This window comes from Papio anubis, chromosome 18 (assembly GCF_008728515.1).
Source record: "Papio anubis isolate 15944 chromosome 18, Panubis1.0, whole genome shotgun sequence".
In the NCBI taxonomy this organism is placed as follows: domain Eukaryota; kingdom Metazoa; phylum Chordata; class Mammalia; order Primates; family Cercopithecidae; genus Papio; species Papio anubis.
Window position 1 is genome coordinate 19,939,378 of NC_044993.1, and position 17,553 is coordinate 19,956,930.

Here is a 17,553-nt window from a genome sequence, read left to right on the forward strand (position 1 = left end):
TGCTTGAGCCCAGGAGATAGAGGCTGCAGTGAGCCGTGTTCATACCACTGCACTCCAGCCTGGGCGACAGAGCAAGATTCTGTCTCAATTTAAAAAAAAAAAAAAAAACTAAACTAAAAAAACAAAGGGGTTGGGGGCAGGCACAGTGGCTCATGCCTGTGACCTTAGCATTTTGGGAGGCCGAGGCGGGCAGGTTACCTGAGGTCAAGAGTTCAAGACCAGCCTGGCCAACATGATGAAACCCCATCTCTACAAAAATTAGCTGGGCATGATGGCGGTGCCTGTAATCCCAGCTACTCGGGAGGCTGAGGTGGAAGAATTGCTTGAGCCCAGGAGGCGGAGGTTGCAGTGAGCCAAGATCATGTCATTGCACTCCAGCCTGGGTGACAGAACGAGACTCCACCTCAAAAAAAAAAAAAAAAAGCGGTCTGTACTCTTCAACAATGCCAATGTCATGAGAGACATAAATACCCTAAGGAACTGATCCAGATCCAGATTTGAAGAGACAGGACAACTAAACACTGCATCTTGCATGAGGTCCTGGACTGTGACAGCTGGGAAATCTGAATTAGATTAACAATACTGCAAAAATGGTAAATTTCTTAGTTTTGTTAATTGTACTATAGTATCCTTCTCCTTTAGGAACTAGACACATCAGTAGTTAGGGATAAAAGAAACACAAGGTTTGTAATTTACTCTAAAATGGCTCAGAAGAACACAGTGAAAGCAAATGTAGCAAATTTTAACAGTTGGGTGAAGGACACTGAGGAGTTCTTTGTTCTATTCTTGTAACATTTCTCTGAATTTGAATTTTTTATGTTTTTGAGACTGGGTCTGGCTCTGTCATCCAGACTAGAGTGCAGTGACACAATCACAGCTCACTGCAGCCTCTAAGTGCTGGGCTCAAGTGATCCTCCCACCTCAGCCTCCCAAGTAGCTGGGACTATAGTTGCATGCCACCATAGCCAGCTATTTTCTTCATTTTTATTTTTGTAGAGAGGGGGTCTCACTATAATACTGAGGCTGGTCTCAAACTCCTGGGCCCAAGCGGTCCTCCCACTTCAGCCTCCCAAGTAGCTGGGACTACAGTTGCATGCCACCATGCCCAGCTATTTTCTTCATTTTTATTTTTGTAGAGACTCGGTCTCACTATAATACTGAGTCCGGTCTCAAACTCTTAGGCTCAAGAGGGCCTCCCACCTCAGCCTCCCAAAGTGTGGGGAGGTATGAGCCACCACATCCTGCTATTTTTTATTTTTTATTTTTTGTAGAGATGGGGGGTGGCATGGGTCTCAGTATGTTGCCCAAGCTGGTCTTGAACTCCCACACTCAAGCAATCCTCCTGCCTTAGACTCCCAAAATGCTGGGATTACAGGTGTGAGCCACCGCACCTAGCCTGAAATTACTTAAAAATAAAAAAACTGGGGAGGGAAAAAACCTACTTCAAGCTACATTCACCTCCTTGAAAAGAGGAGATTCTAGGAAAGCCAAAGTCTGCAGTGTTCCTGGGGAGAGCTGCAGGAGCTGGGAGCTACAAGAGGAAATTGAGTATTAGACCCTACCTGCTAACAATATAGAGAGAAATTAAGAGCAGCCAGTGGGTGGGGACAGATGAAACATGCTGGTAAGTCTTGAAGCTGCATCATGAAAATTATGTTTGAAAATTCCAGCCGGGCACAGTGTCTCACACCTATAATCCCAGCACTTTGGGAGGCCGAGGCAGGCAGATCACTTGAGGTCAGAAGTTCGAGACCAGCCTGGCCAACATGGTGAAACCCCATCTCTACTAAAAATAGAAAAACTAGCTGGGCATGGTGGTATGCACCTGTAATCCCACCTGCTCAGGAGGCTGAGGCAGGAGAATTGCCTGAACCTGGGAGGCGGAGGTTGCAGTGAGTGGAGATTGTGCCATTGCACTCCAGTCTGGGCAACAGAGCAAGACTCCGTCTCAAAAAGAAGAAAGAAAAAGAAAATTCCTCTAGTAAAAAGATGTTAAGGCCGGGTGCAGTGGCTCATGCCTGTAATCCCAGCACTTTGGGCAAGGCAGGCAGATCACAAGGTCAGGAGATCGAGACCATCTAGCTAACACAATGAAACCCCATCTCTACCAAAAAAAATACAAAAAATTAGCCAGGCATGGTGGCAGGTGCCTGTAGTCCCAGCTACTCAGGAGGCTGAGGCAGGAGAATGGCGTGAACCTGGGAGACGGAGCTTGCAGTTAGCCGAGATCGTGCCATCGCACTCCAGCCCAGGGGACAGAACAAGACTCCGTCTCAAAAAAAAAAAAAAGATAGTAAAAACTCAATTGGCAACATCAAAAACTGGGTTCTACCCAGACATGACTAGAACTACCTTTAAGAGCCAAATCAGCACTTTTGGGCAAGTCTTCTTTGCAGCCATGGCCAGGGCAATGTCCCCACAGAGACAGTCAGCCCAGGTTGACCATCCACCACTGCGGGAGTTGAGTGAAACCCTCCATTACAGCATCTCTCCACCAAAGGGAGGCAGAAAACAGCCAGCTGAGTTTCCCAGCCAATGTTCAAGTCCACCCAGGGGAAACAAGGGAGCAAATGAAAGAACAAATTCTGTCCGTGGAAGAGGAGAATGTCAGTTAGGGCAACCACTGTCCATCAGGTCCTTCCCCAGGAAAAGATGCTGCGGGAAGACTAGGCCACAGTGAGAGGAGTTACCTAACGCACTGTGACCAAACAGCTGTATGCACGATTTGACACCACTCTGCAAGCATTGTCAGCCCAGCAGTTCCATACCAAGAGCAAGGGGCAGGACCTTGGGGCTGAAATGTCCCATGTTAACGACAGCTTCCCCACTCCACCAACCTCAAAGCTTCTTTCTTTTCTTTCCTTCTTTCTTTTTTCTTTCTCTCTCCCCTCCCTCCCTCCCTCCCATCCTTCCTTCCTATCTCTCTCTCTCTCTGTCTCTCTCTCTTTCTCTTTCTGACAGAGTTTCGCTCTTGTCACCCAGGCTAGAGTCCAATGGCGCAATCTCGATTCACTGCAACCTCTGCCTCCTGGGTTCAAGTGATTCTCCTGCCTCAGCCTCCTGAGTAGCTGAGATCACAGATATGCATCACCAAGTCTGGCTAATTTTTTGTATTTTTAGTAGAGACAGGGTTCCACCATGTTGGTCAGGCTGGTCTTGAACTCCTGACCTCAGGTGATACACTCACCTTGGCCTCCCAAAGTGCTGGGATTACAGGCATCAGCCACCGTGCCTGGCCACCCTCAAAGCTTCTGCATTTGTCTCATCCTAGAATTCCCTCCTGAAACAATCTCAGAACTGCCTTCCCTTTAGGCAAGACGGTCTCACATCAGGAAACAGGGTCTCTGTGGTCCGTCTCTGAGATTCAAACCTCCCCATCTTTGGGAAGATTTTCAATTACCAGAAATAACCTTGCTCTGAATAGAAGGCTTTATGAAATGTGGCTGGAATGTTAGGTACATGGGCTACATACGCCACAGTCGTCCTAGAAGGTTTGTTTTTCTAAGAAAAAGCCCACTGCCCTGTTGCGATCCACATTTTCCAACAGACTCTGATCTGATTTGCCTGCTACCCAACCCAGCCACACGCACAATGTGCTATGGCTAGTGCCAGCAACAGCAGCAATAGCTACAACCAATACCACAAACAATATAACCACTGGAAAACATAGAAAACAACCACTTAAATAACTCTGGGTTTGAAGATAAAATCACAACAGTAATTACAAACGAGCAGAGCACAGTAAAATTTACGGGATGGCAAATTGGTACAACACTAGAAAACTGATGGTGTCTACTAAAGCTAAGCATACAACCACCTTATGAACCAAAGCTCCTAGATGTGTACATACACAACAGAAAAGCATGTGTGTGTCCTTCAAAATACATGTCCAAAGAGTGTTTATATCAGCTTTGTTCATGATGGCCAAAAACTGGAAACTCCTCAAATATCTACCAGTAGGAGAATGGAGAAATAGATTATGGTGTATTCATAAAACAGAATACTACACCCAAATACAAAGACAGGTCATGGCCAGGCGCAGTGGCTTATGCCTGTAATCCCAACACTTTGGGAGGCCAAGGCAGGCAGACCACCTGAGGTCAGGAGTTCGAGACCAGCCTGGCCAACATAGCGAAACTCTGTCTCTACTAAAAATACAAAAATTAGCCAGGCATGGTGGCAGGTCCCTGTAATCCCAACTATTCAGGAGGCTAAAGCAGGAGAATTGCTTGAACCCGGGAGGTGGAGGTTGCAGTGAGCCAAGACAGAACCATTGCACCCCAGCCTGGGCAAAAAGAGTGAAACTCCATCTCAAAAACAAAAAAACAAACAAACAAAAAAATCAAAGACAGGCCAGGCATGGTGGCTCATGCCTATAATCCCAGCATTTTTGGAGGCCAAAGTGGAAGAATCACTTAAGATCAGCCTGGGCAATACAGTGAGATCCCATCTCTATTAAAAAAAAAAAAAAAAAAGGACAGGCTGTTTACACATGCAAAAAAATGGTCATATATCTTTAATCTCAAAGATAGAAAATGAAAAGCCAGGCATGACAAAACATACTGCATGTTCTCACTAATATGAAATTCAATACTAGGCATAGCTAAACAATAGTGATAGAAGTTAGAAGAGTGGTTATTTCAGGGAGGAGAAATTAACTAGAAGGGACAATGGGAAATTTCTGGGGATGCTAGAAATATTCTGTGTCTTGATGTGGGTGATGATTACACAGCTGTGGACCATGTACATACTCAAGTTGTAACACTAAGAATGTTTGGGGTTTTTTTGTTTTTTTGTTTGTTTGTTTGGTTTGTTTCTTTGTGATAGGGTTTTGCTCTGTCACCCAGGCTGGAGTGCAGCATGATCACAGCTTACTGCAGCCTCCATCTCCCGGACTCAAGCCATCCTCCCACCACCGCCTCTCAAGTAGCTGGGACTACAGGTGTGCAACACCACACCCGGCTAATTTTTTTTTATTATTTCTTTTTTGTAGAAACAGGGTCTTACTATGTTGCCCAGACTGGTCTCAAATTCCTGAGCTCAAGTGATCCTACCACCTCAGCCTCTCAAAGTGCTAGGATTACAGACATTAGCCACTGTACCTGGCTTCTCTTTTTTTTTTTTTTTTTTTTTTTTGAAGAAAGAGTCTTGCTCTGTCGCCCAGGCAGGAGTGGAGTGTCACAATAACAACTCGCAGCAGCCTCAGCCTCCTGGGCTCAAAGCAATCCTCCCAACTCAGCCTCCCAAGTAGCTGGGACCACAGGCACACGCCACCACACCTAGCTAATTTTTTTTATTTTTTGTAGAGATGGGTTTTCACTGCTACATTGAAAGAAAAAAAATTCAATATCCAGGGGGAAAATTCAAAGACAAGTACAAAGCAAACATGTTTTCATTATTAAACAAAAACGGACAAAGATAGACCGGGAGCGGTGGCTCATGACTATAATCCTGGCAGTATGGGAGACTGAGGCAGGTGGATTACCTGAGGTCAGGAGTTCGAGACTAGCCTGGCCAACATGGTGAAACCCCATCTCTACTAAAAATACAAAATTAGCCGGGCATGGTGACATGTGTGTGTAACCCCAGCTACCCGCTATTCGGGAGGCTGAGGCAGGAGAATCACTTGAATCCAGGAGGCAGAGGTTGGAGTGAGCAAAGATCATGCCATTGCACTGCAGCCTGGGCAAAAAGAGATAAACTCCATCTCAAAAGAAAAAAAAAAAAAAGACAAAGATAAATGCAGTAAGCTTTCCACCTGAAAAGCTATAAATGAATACATAAATAAAACAGATCTAGAGAAAATAGTAGAAAAAGTTAATAAAGCTAAAGACAGAAATTAATATTACAAAATATGGTATATCTGACAAATCGAAGAAGTTGTTTTTTTTTGTTTTTTTTTTTTTTTGTGAGACGGAGTCTCGCTCTGTCGCCCAGGCTGGAGTGCAGTGGCCGGATCTCAGCTCACTGCAAGCTCCGCCTCCCGGGTTCACGCCATTCTCCCGCCTCAGCCTCCCAAGTAGCTGGGACTACAGGTGCCCGCCACCACGCCCGGCTAGTTTTTTGTACTTTTTAGTAGAGACGGGGTTTCACCGTGTTAGCCAGGATAGTCTCGATCTCCTGACCTCGTGATCCACCCGTCTCGGCCTCCCAAAGTGCTGGGATTACAGGCTTGAGCCACCGCGCCCGGTCGAAGAAGTTGTTTTATGTAAAATAAATTTAAAAGCAAAAATTAAAACCAAAAATGTTTAACTTAGTCAAGAAAAAAACTGGGGAAACACACAAATAGCAAAAACTTAAAGTAAGAAATACTAGAGACATTTTTAAACTGAGAATGATATTTAAAACCCTTATTCTAATAAATGTGAAAATCTCATGAACCGATTTTCTCAGAAAAAAATGAGTTAACAAAATTGAGTTAAGACGAAACAAAAAAGCTGAACAAACCAGGAATTATGAGGGGGGAAACTGAAAAAAAAAGTCATCAAAGAATTATTTCAAAGCAAGATGCCAGACCCAGTTGGTTTTATGGGTGAGCTCTTTGCTGCACTCATGGAACAGATAATTCCCATGTTATAGAGCCTGTTCCCAAAGTTGGAAAGCACATCAATTTACTTTATAAAATTAGCTTGGCCTTGATTCCAAAGCTGACAAAAATAGACCAAAGCTACAGACAAATACCACTAATGAATATAGATGGAAAACTCCAATATAAAATATTAACAAACAATTCTAACAAAATTTTCAAGGAATAGTCTACCTTGAGCGACTAGGTATATTCTAGAAATTGTAAGATAATTACTATTAGGAAATTAATACAATCGATTTTTAAAAATCTTTTCTAGAGACAGGGTCTCAGTCTGCTGCCCAGTCTAGAGTGCAGTGGCACAGTCATAGCTCACTGCAGCCTCAGAATCCTGGACTCAAGTGATCCTCCTGCCTCAGTCACCCAAGTAGGTGGGACTACAGGTGTACACCATCACACCTGGCTAATTTTTTTTTTTTAATTTTTAGTAGAGACAGGGTCTTGCTATGTTGTCCCGTCTGGTCTTGAACTACTGGCCTCAAGTGATCCTTCTGCTTCAGCCTCTCAAAGTGCTGAGATTACAGGTAGGAGCCACTGTGCCCAGTCGTGAAAATTAATATAATAATTTAAAGATGAAAAATCATATCATTCCAACAGTTGCTTAACAGATATTTGATAAAAAGTCAACACCCAACCTGGGCAACACAGTGAGATACCATCTCTTAAAAAAAAAAAATTAAATTAGTAACACACCTATAGTCCCAGCTACTCCAGAGACTGAGACGGGAGGACTGCTTGAGCCTGGGAGGTAGAGGCCACAGTGAATGGTGATCACGCCACTGCACTCCAGGCTGGGCAACAAAGCAAGACCCGGTCTCAAAAAAAACTCAACATCCTTCCTGACTTTTTTTTTTAACCTGCAATGATTAATAAGTCAAAAAGATTCCCAGTCAGAAAGGTGCCAAAAATAAAATAAAAAAAGAAGAATAAAGAAAAAGGCTACTAATACCCAACCTTACACCTAGAAGTGATTTACTAAAGGGCATTTCTCTATCACCACTAAAACAGAAAGTTTTATGCAAAGCAACTAACACAAAATAGAAACATAATTATCTCTTAGGATTAACAAAATTATCAGTGTCACAACTCACATAAAAGTCTACCAAGCAGGCGAGGCGCAGTGGCTCACGCCTGTAATCACAGCACTTTGAGAGGCCGAGGTGGGCAAATCACCTGAGGTCAGGAGTTCGAGACCAGCCTGGCCTTCATGGTGAAACCCTGTCTCTACCAAAAATAAAAAATTAGGTATGGTGTCGGGCGCCTGTAATCCCAGCTACTTGGGAGGCTGAGACACGAGAATCGCTTGAACCCAGGAGGTGGAGGTCGCAGTGAGCCAAGATCATGCCACTGTACTCCAGCCTGGGTGACAGAGTGAGACTCCATCTCAAAAAAAAAAAAAAAGTCTACCAAGCAAACTCAAAAGAAACTACTGCAAACCTATACTAAAGAACTCAGTAAACTGACAGATTACAAAGAAAATGCAGAAACAGCCATCTACCAACAATACTGAGTTAGAAGACAGAATAAGAAAAGATCCCACTGAAAATAATATCAAAGCTTTTTAAAATTTAAAGTGGAATCTATTTAAAGATAACTTCAAAATTATTTGAATTAATTTAGAAACATTCCATGTTCCTAGGTGGGGAGATTCAGTATGAAAATTCCCCATTACAATAACTTTACATATGACAGGACTCCATAAAATCTCAAGAGATTTTTTTGGAGTGCATGGGGAGTAGGAAGAGGGGAGAGTCTGACAAAATTGTTAAGGTTCATCTAGTGATGTGATGTATGCAAAGAAAAGAAGCAAGAAGACTTTGGGAAAAAAAGAGAAACTTAACTGCCAGGTATTAAAACATAATTTTACAACAGCTTAGACAGAGTGATTTGGAAAGGCTAATAAAACAATAGATTAAATGGAAAGTCCCTAAGCAGGCCCAAGTACACATATGTTTTTAATATAAGCTGAAGCAACTCAAGTCATTTGGGAAATAGATGGATTATTCAATAAGTAGTGCTAAACCAATCAGTTCCATATTAGGGAAAAAAATAAATTAGATCCCTACTCATACTGGGCACAAAAATAAACTCATTTGGATGCAGAATTACATGTGAAAAAATAAAATCATAAAGACCTAGGGAAAAACAGAGGTGACCATTTACCTCATCTCAGAAGGGGGAATGCCTTCCAAAGCATTAAAGAAAATGCTGAAAACATAAAGGGTGACAGATTGGACTACAAAAAGTTAAAAACATACAAAGTTAGAATGCAAAAGAAAAATGGGAAAAACATTTACCAATGGTAAGACGAAGAATAATAACCTTAACATATAAAGTTATTTCAACACCAAAAGAGAAAAATGCACACTTCAATATAAAAATGAGCAAAGGACATGAATAGGGCAATAAACACTTTTTTTAATCATTCAGTATCCTTCAACAAATCATAGCTTTAAAAAATAGGGTGGAGGCTGCTCTGCCTATGGAGTAGCCATTCTTTATTCCTTTACTTTCTTTTTTTTTTTTTGAGACAGAGTCTTGCTCTATCATCCAGGCTGGACTACAGTGGCACAATCTCAGCTCACTGCAACCTTCGCCTCCCAGGTTCAAGTGATTCCCCCGCCTCAGACTCCTGAGTAGCTGGGATTACAGGCACTCGCCACCACACCCAGCTAATTTTTGCATTTTTAGTAGAGACAAGGTCTCACTGTGTTGGCCAGGCTAGTCTCGAACTCCTGGCCTCAGGTGATCAACCTGCCTCTGCCTCCCAGTGCTGGGATTACAGGTGTGAGCCACCACGCCCTGCCTTCCTTTACTTAATAAATCTGCTTTCACAAAAAAAAAAAAAAAAAGTACGGTGGAAGTAGGGGATCTCAGAGATAGACCAATCAATGAATGGACATTCCTAAACCCAGGTTCAAGCAAACCAAATGTAAAACTGCAAAACGACATGTTTGAGAAAAATGGTGAAACTATGAACAGGTTATTGGACATCAATAGGAATTCATGTCACTATTGCTAGATGTGATAATGATATGGTAATTGTGTAAGATAATGTTCTGGTTTTTTATGTAAATGTTTCAAAGTAAAAAAAAAAAAAATAGAAAAAAGTAGAATTAAAATAAAGAAAATGTCCTGTTTTAACAAGATGCATGCTGAAGAATCTAGGATAAAATGTCAGGACATCTAGAATATACTTTAAAATACTTCTTAGTGAAAGGCCAGGAGATCAGAGCAAAAGAGTAAAAAATAAGAAAATAAAAATAATTCATCCAAAAAGAAAAAGAAAAAGAAAATCCATCATAATGTTGATAGTTATCAAATAGGAAAAAAAAAGGTGTTTTTTTTTTTTTTACAAGTAATATCCAATATATGCCAAGGTACAATACAGACCAGCAATTTCAGCCACTGCTGATGGGAAGGTAAATTGTACAGGTCTCTTAAGTATCCTTTATTTGAAATGCTTGGGACTGGAAGTGTTTCAGATTTCAGATTTTTTCAGATTTTGGTATATTTGCACATACATAATAAGATATCTTGGGCCAGATGCGGTGGTTCATGCCTATAATCCCAGCACTTTGGAAGGTCAAAGTGGGCAGATTACTTGAGGTCAGGAGTTTGAGACCACTCTGGCCAACATGGTGAAACCCTGTTTCTACTAAAAATACAAAAATTAGCTGGGCATGGTGGCAGACACCTGTCATAATCCTAGCTACCTGGGAGCCTGAGGCAGGAGAATCACTTGAACCCAGGAGACAGGGGTTGCAGTAAGCTGAGATCGCGCCACTGCACTCCAGCCTGAGAGACAGAGCAAGACCCTGTCTCAAAAAAACAAAGGAAAGGAAAGAAAAGAAAAATCTTCTGATGCGTGTTACAACACGAATAAGCCTTGAGGACATTATGCTGACTGAAATAAGCCAGTCATAAAAGGACAAACACTGTATGGTTCCACTAACATAAGCTACCTGGAAAAGTCAAATTCACAGAAGCAGAAAGTAGAGGGGTAGCTGCCAGGGGTTGGTGTGACGGGAGGAGAGGCAGTCATGGTTTAATGGGCACGGAATTTGAGTTTTGCAAGGTGAAAAGAGTTCTGGAGATGGATGGTGGTGACGGCTGTACAACAAGGTGAATGTACTTAACACTACTAAACTGTACACCTAAAACTTATAAATGAGATTAATTTTACATCATGTGTATTTTATAACAACTAAAAATAAATATAGGCCGGGCATGGTGGCTCACACCTGTAATAACCCAGCACTTTGGGAGGCCGGGGCGCGCGGATCACAAGGTCAGGAGATCGAGACCAGCCTGGCCAACATAATGAAACCCTGTCTCTACTAAAAATACAAAAATTAGCCGGGCATGGTGGTGGGCGCTTGTAGTCCCAGCTACTCGGGAGGCTGTGGCAGGAGAATCGCTTGAACCCAGGAGGCGAAGGTTGTGGTGAGCCGAGATCGCGCCACTGCACTTCAGCCTGGGCAACAGAGCAAGACTTCATCTCAGAAAATAAATAAATAAAAACAAAGATATATTGATACATTTTTAAAGAGAAAAAGGCATATTGCAAAATATATTCATGTATAACCTCAATTTAGTTTCACTGATGTCATAAACATCAATATATGTCTACAAACATAAAAGAAGATCAGAACAAGCATCTGAGGGGAAAAAATTATTTAAAAGATAAAATTAAAAAGCTCAAAAATGTATACGTCAAAATGTTAACAATAGTCAGGAATAGTGATGCACTCCTGTGGTTCTAGCTACTCCGGAGGCTGAGGCAAAAGATGGCTTGAGGCTGGGAGTGTGAGGCTACAGTGAGCTGTGACCGTGCCTGTAAACAGCCACTACACTCCAGCCTGAGCAATATAGCGAGATCCCATCTCAATTTAAAAATTAATTAATTGGGCCGGGCGCGGTGGCTCACGCCTGTAATCCCAGCACTTTGGGAGGCCCAGGTGGGCGGATCACAAGGTCAGGAGATCGAGACCACGGTGAAACCCCATCTCTACTAAAAATACAAAAAATTAGCCGGGCGCGGTGGCGGGCGCCTGTAGTCCCAGCTGCTCGGGAGGCTGAGGCAGGAGAATGGCGTGAGCCCGGGAGGCGGAGCTTGCAGTGAGCCGAGATCGCGCCACTGCACTCCAGCCTGGGCGACAGAGCAAGACTCCGTCTCAAAAAAAAAAAAAAAAAAATTTAATTAATTGGCCAGACGCAGTGGCTCACATCTGTAATCCCAGCACTTTGGAAGGCCAAGGCAGGCGGATCACTTGAGCTCAGGAGTTCCAGACCATCCTGGCAACATAATGAGACCTACTCTCTATTAAAAATATGAAATACAGCCAGGCCATGGTGGTGTGTGCCTGCAGTCCCAGCTACTAGGGGGTGAGGGCTGAGGTGGGAGGATCACTTGAGCCCAGGAGCAGAGGCTGCAGTGAGCCGAGATCGCACCACCGCACTCCAGCCTGAGTGACAAAGTGAGAAACCTGTCTCAAAAAATAAATAAATAAAATATAAAAATAAAAATTAATTAATTAAAGTAAAATCCCTCTTTTTTTTTTTTTTTTTTTTTTTTGAGACTTGCTCTGTCACCCAGGGTGGAGTGCAATGGTGCAATCTCGGCTCACTGGAACCTCCACCCCCCAAGGTTCAAGCAATTCTCCTGTCCCAGCATCCTGAGTAGCCAGGATTACAGAGCCCACCACCATCCCCGGGAAATTTTTGTATTTTTTTTAAGTAGAAACAGGGTTTTGCCATGTTGGCTAGGCTGGTCACAAACTCCTGACCTCACGTGATCCACCCACCTCAGCCTCCCAAAGTACTGGGATTACAGGCATGAGCCACCACACCCGGCCATAAAATTGCTTTTAAAAAAATATTAAGAATAACTATCAGGCTGGGCACAGTGGCTCACGCCTGTAATCCCAACACTTTGGGAGGACGAGGCAGGCGGATCACCTGAGGTCAGGAGTTCAAGACCAGCCTGGCCAACATGGTGAACCCTCATGTCTACTAAAAATACAAAAATTAGCTGGGAATGGTGGCACACACCTGTAATCCCAGCTACTTGGGAGGCTGAGGTAGTAGGATTGCTTAAACCTGGGAGGTGGAGGTTGCAGTAAGCCAAGATTGTGCCACTACACTCCAGCCTGGGCAACAGAGTAAGACTCCATCTCAAAAAAAAATAAAAAGAAAAGAAAGAAAAGAAAAAACAGTACAGTAACTATTACTAGGTGCTGTGATTATGGGCAAATTTTGTTTTCTTTGTGTATCCATGTGCTTTTCTGTAGCTCACAATTTCTCCGAGGACTTTTGCTAACTGAAAGCAAAAGCATATTGGCTGGGCAAATGAAGAAGAAAAAAGGACCCTCATGCTGGTTGTTGCATCCTAATGTGAGGCTATCCACAAGTAGATTTCCAAATACTGAAATAAATAGAATTCTCCCTGATGATCAAATTACAAAAGGCTGGCTAGGGTTTGGGAAAATAAACACCAACTCAGAAGACAAAGCAATCAGGGAGTTCTCTGCAGGATTAAAGTGGAGGCACATCTCTGGTTTTAAACAGTTCCTTGGGCCAGAATGGGTTCAGCACATCTCCATGTGCCCAGCAGAAAAGAAAAGACCAGAGGAGGCTCAAAGACCTTTCAAGTGGCCCACTGCTTAAAAGGAAAGGCTTGGAGAGAAAAGAAAGACTCTTAAATGAATGCAACACGCTCGCTAGGACGCAATGCTCCCTGCCCCCACTTCTCTCTTAAGCTACATCCACTTTCAGAAAATACTTTCTAGACATCAAGAGAAAAAGGAGCCTTTCTTAACATGCCATTCATTCGCCACATATGGTACCACTCTGAATAGAGGCCTTATGAAGGAGGGTCCAATACCACAGCCATGGGCCATGCCACTGACCACAAACAGCAATAAATAGATGAGGATTTATATGTCTGTGACGTAGAGGCACGTTGGCTAATTCAGATGGCGCGTCCATCACATTCCAACATCCAGTAAATGTTTACTGAGTGCCAAGTAAGCACAGGGCACTATTTGTAAAACTATCCCAGACACACACGTGCACACAGGCGCACACAGGCATGCACACACACACATATATGTATATACACAGCTCCTTTGTTCTGTTTTAGAGCTGAGGCTAGAAAAGCAATGATTTAGGCTAGAGGCATTTGACAGTTTCATTCAACATATCACACATCTCCTGCAATGGGAAGAGCAGCAAAGGCAGACAGAAAGTTTCCAGTCCCTAAGGAAGGGTCAAGGGCAACACACCACTGCATCCCATTGCTACAGGCCCTGGACAGAGAGGGCTAAACTCTGCAGTGGAGGCAGAGAGGAGCCCTCAGCCTTCCTAAAACTCCAAATTCAGCATCCAAGGAGAACAGAGGTACCGCAGCCCCAGTCCTGGGGGAAACTGCAACACCAGGTTGATGTGCCAGGTCCTCCCATCCCCATCAATGAATCACGTCGGCACCCCCTTCATCATACGTACTTTTGCCCCCATTGTTCTTCAAGACGTTGGAGAGGTTGACAGACGCGGTGCCTAGCAGTTCATTTCTCAAGGTATGGCAGCTCCAGACCTTTAAATCTAAATGACTCTGGGCCGTGACATTCCTGGAAAACAAATACCAGATTCATTACATCCAAGCAGATCATTCCTATAACTTAGAAGAAAACATTTAAACTAAACTGCTGACATCTTGGGGAGGGGGAACCAAAACAGGCAGACACCCACATATTTCCTTTCCCCCACAAAAGCTGACCCTGTAACCCTCTAGCTAATAATGAACGCTCTATGAGCTCAATGGTGCAGGAACGCCTAAAGAGAGGCACCTTGGGTACCATAGGCAGAAAAAGTCGGAGGTACCACCGGGAATCTGTACCTCCTACAACCCCCTTGGAGCACCCTCTCTCTTTCCCCATCTTGCTGCATTCAAAAAGAAGGGGCTTTCTCTTACAAAATGATGATCTCATTCCAGAGAAGCTCAGAGCTCCCAATGCGCTTTGCAGTCTTCTTGGTCTCGCTGGCGAGTCCATCCACCGCCACCTCCACATAGGAGTTAATTCGAGGTTGACGATTATGCACCTTGGGCTTTGCGGACACCACTGGGAAAGAAAGAAAAAGTCAAAGATGAGTCCCAGGGCTCCCAGATGCCCCCCTGTGGCAGATGTTCTGACTCTTTTTCGTTATTTCTTTAAAAAATAAATCAATACTTTTATTTTTGTCTTGATTCTAAAAACTTTTTAAAGAAACGTGAATACACACACCAAAAAAATATGAAGTGTAAGAAAAAAAAAATCATCCCTAATCTGAAACCACTGGGATAATTGCCGGTGACCATCATCACCAATTCACCATAAACTGCCTTCCAGATTTTCACCTCTTACTGCTTCAATTCTTTAAAAATTCTTCGCCCCCATAAGTCACTCTTAAATGACTGCAATATAAGCTCATAATAGGTATATGTTAACTATTCTTTCATTGTCGAATAGAATGCTTGCAATTGTTCGCTCTGGGGAAATTATCATGAACACACACATCTGCATGCCTTTCTTGAATATTCCTCCAAAGGATATGAACACTTTTTAAAGTTCTTAAAACTGCCCATTCCTTTCCAAGAAAGGTAAAACCCATTGAGCCTCCCATCAGTGCTACAGGAGTATATTCATTTCACCAGACATCACAGAGGGCTAAGGGATATGCTTGTTCACTTTTTGCAAATCACATGAGTTAAAAACGCACAGTGTAAAGATTACAGCTAAGGCCGGGCATGATGGCTTATGCCTAGCACCCCAGCACTTTGAGAGGCCAAGGTGGGAGGACTGCTTCAGCCCAAGAGTTCAAGACCAGCCTGGGAACATAACAAAATTTATAATTTTTTTTTTTTTTTTTTGAGATAGAGTTTCGCTCTTGTTGCCCGGGCTGGAGTGTAATGCCGCGATCTCAGCTCACGGCAACCTCTGCCTCCCAGGTTCAAGCAATTCTCCTGCCTCAGCCTCCTGAGTAGCTGGGATTACAAGTGCCCGCCACCATGCCTAGCTAACTTTTTGTATTTTTAGTAGAGAAGGAGTTTCACCATGTTGGCCAGGCTGGTCTCGAACTCCTGACCTCAGATGATCTGCCTACCTCAGCTTCCCAAAGTGCTGGGATTACAGGTGTGAGCCACCACACCTGGCCAATTTATAAATTTTAATTGAAATAAAGATAATATTTAAGATTTTATGAGTACTCATTAAAGACCCTCTGCCATGTGCACACATTATCTAACTGAATCCTCACAACAAACCCATGAGGCAGGGAATATACCATCGCCCCATTTTACCCAGGAGAAAACAGACTTGAGAGGCGAGGTCACTGCCCCAGGCTACATAGCCAGGGAGCTACAAGCCACACTGGGCACCCAGCCGGCCTGATTCCACACCATGCTGCATATCATTATTGAACTTTACTTATTTGTTCTATTGCTCTTCTTCGATTACCAGTGAGGTTGAATATTTTTGCCATGTGTCATTAGCCATCTACATTTCTTCTTCCGCTCATAGCCTTCATGTAGCGACAATTTTGATGTTCATTTGAGACCAGGAAGCCAAAGACTCACGGAGCACAAAGCCACGCAAGCCTCATGCCGAGGAAGTAGACAGATATCCTAGAGTATATTACCACTGATGGAAGCGCCAGGTCGCTATGGTACAACACATCTAGACGTCTCCCATCCTGTGCCAAATCAGAGATACAACTGATGCTCCCTTGCCCCTAATGGCAAGTCTATCCTAGCCTGAGCTTCCCTGTTTGAGTACAAGCAAATCTATCCCTCCCAGACTCTTCTGAAAGGTGACAGTCCTACAATGGTGTCTACAACTTAGCAAAGGCCAAATTCGCCTTCAGATTTTTTATAGCAGTAACTGTCTTCCCCAGGCCCCAAAGGAACGGAAGGGAAGAAGGCAACAGATAAAAAAATCAGCTGTGGCTAAGATTCAGAAGCGACAAAGGAACAGTACTAGGAACAAAGGTTTGTGGTACTGAGGGATGGCCCAGGGTAGAAAAATGAGGTGCAGTGATTTACACAGGGACCAAGGTTAACTGAGGCCACCTGGTGGTAAGAGCATGGATCTACATGCCTTTAAAAAAACAGGGACTACAAATGGTGCACGACTTAGGACGTTTGACTTTACAATGGTGCGAAAGCGATATGCATTCAGTAAAAACTGTACTTTAAATTTTGAATTTTGGTCTTTTGGCAGAATAGTCATATGCGGTACTACTGGGCAGCGGCAGTGACCCGCAACACCAGTCAGCCACGTGATCACAGGGGCAAACAACTGATATTCTGCCGTGTACCCCCTTCACCAGATGATCTTGCCTAGCTGTCCTGAGCACATTTAAGGTAGGTTAGGCTAAGCTATGATGCTAGGCAGGTTAGGAGCATCAGATGCATTTTCAACTTGCGATATGTTCAACTTATGATGGATTTTTCAGGATGTCACCCCACTGTAAGTTGAGGAGTATCCGTGCTCATACACATACACATTTTTTCCTGAAACTCTGAGAGTAAGCTATAGACGTTGTGCCCCTTTACCCCTAAATACTTCTGGGTGTATTTCCCAACAAACACATTTTCTAACATAACCAATAGCACAATTATCAAAATCAGGACATTTAACTTTTTATAATACTAAGATTTAATTTACAGACTTTATTCACATTTTGCCAATTGTCCTATCAATGCCCAACATAGCAAAAAAAAAGGAAAGAAAAAAAAATTTGTTCTGGTCGAGGCCCCAATCTAGGATCATATGTGGTATTTAGTACTCTTATTTTGAAGCAGGGCGTTGTGGCTCACGCCTGTAATCCCAGCTCTTTGGACGGCCGAGGCAGGTGGATCACTTGAGGCGAGGAGTTTGAGACTAGCCCGAGCAACATGGCAAAACCCTGTCTCTACCAGAAATACAAAA

The 17,553-nt window shown here is 43.3% G+C and overlaps 1 protein-coding gene across 6 annotated transcripts in view; it reads right to left on the reverse strand.

Moving 5' to 3' along the window:
- Positions 1-17,553, reverse strand: part of WWP2 (WW domain containing E3 ubiquitin protein ligase 2) — a 181,942-nt gene that overhangs the window by 131,788 nt on the left and 32,601 nt on the right. For all 6 annotated transcript variants that reach the window (XM_021932115.2, XM_031658129.1, XM_031658132.1 and 3 more), the window contains exons 3-4: positions 14,559-14,706; positions 14,093-14,214 (exon numbers count right to left, since the gene is read on the reverse strand). In XM_021932115.2, coding sequence (XP_021787807.2) covers positions 14,093-14,214; positions 14,559-14,706 — 270 coding nt within the window. The remainder of the gene's footprint in view (positions 1-14,092; positions 14,215-14,558; positions 14,707-17,553) is intronic.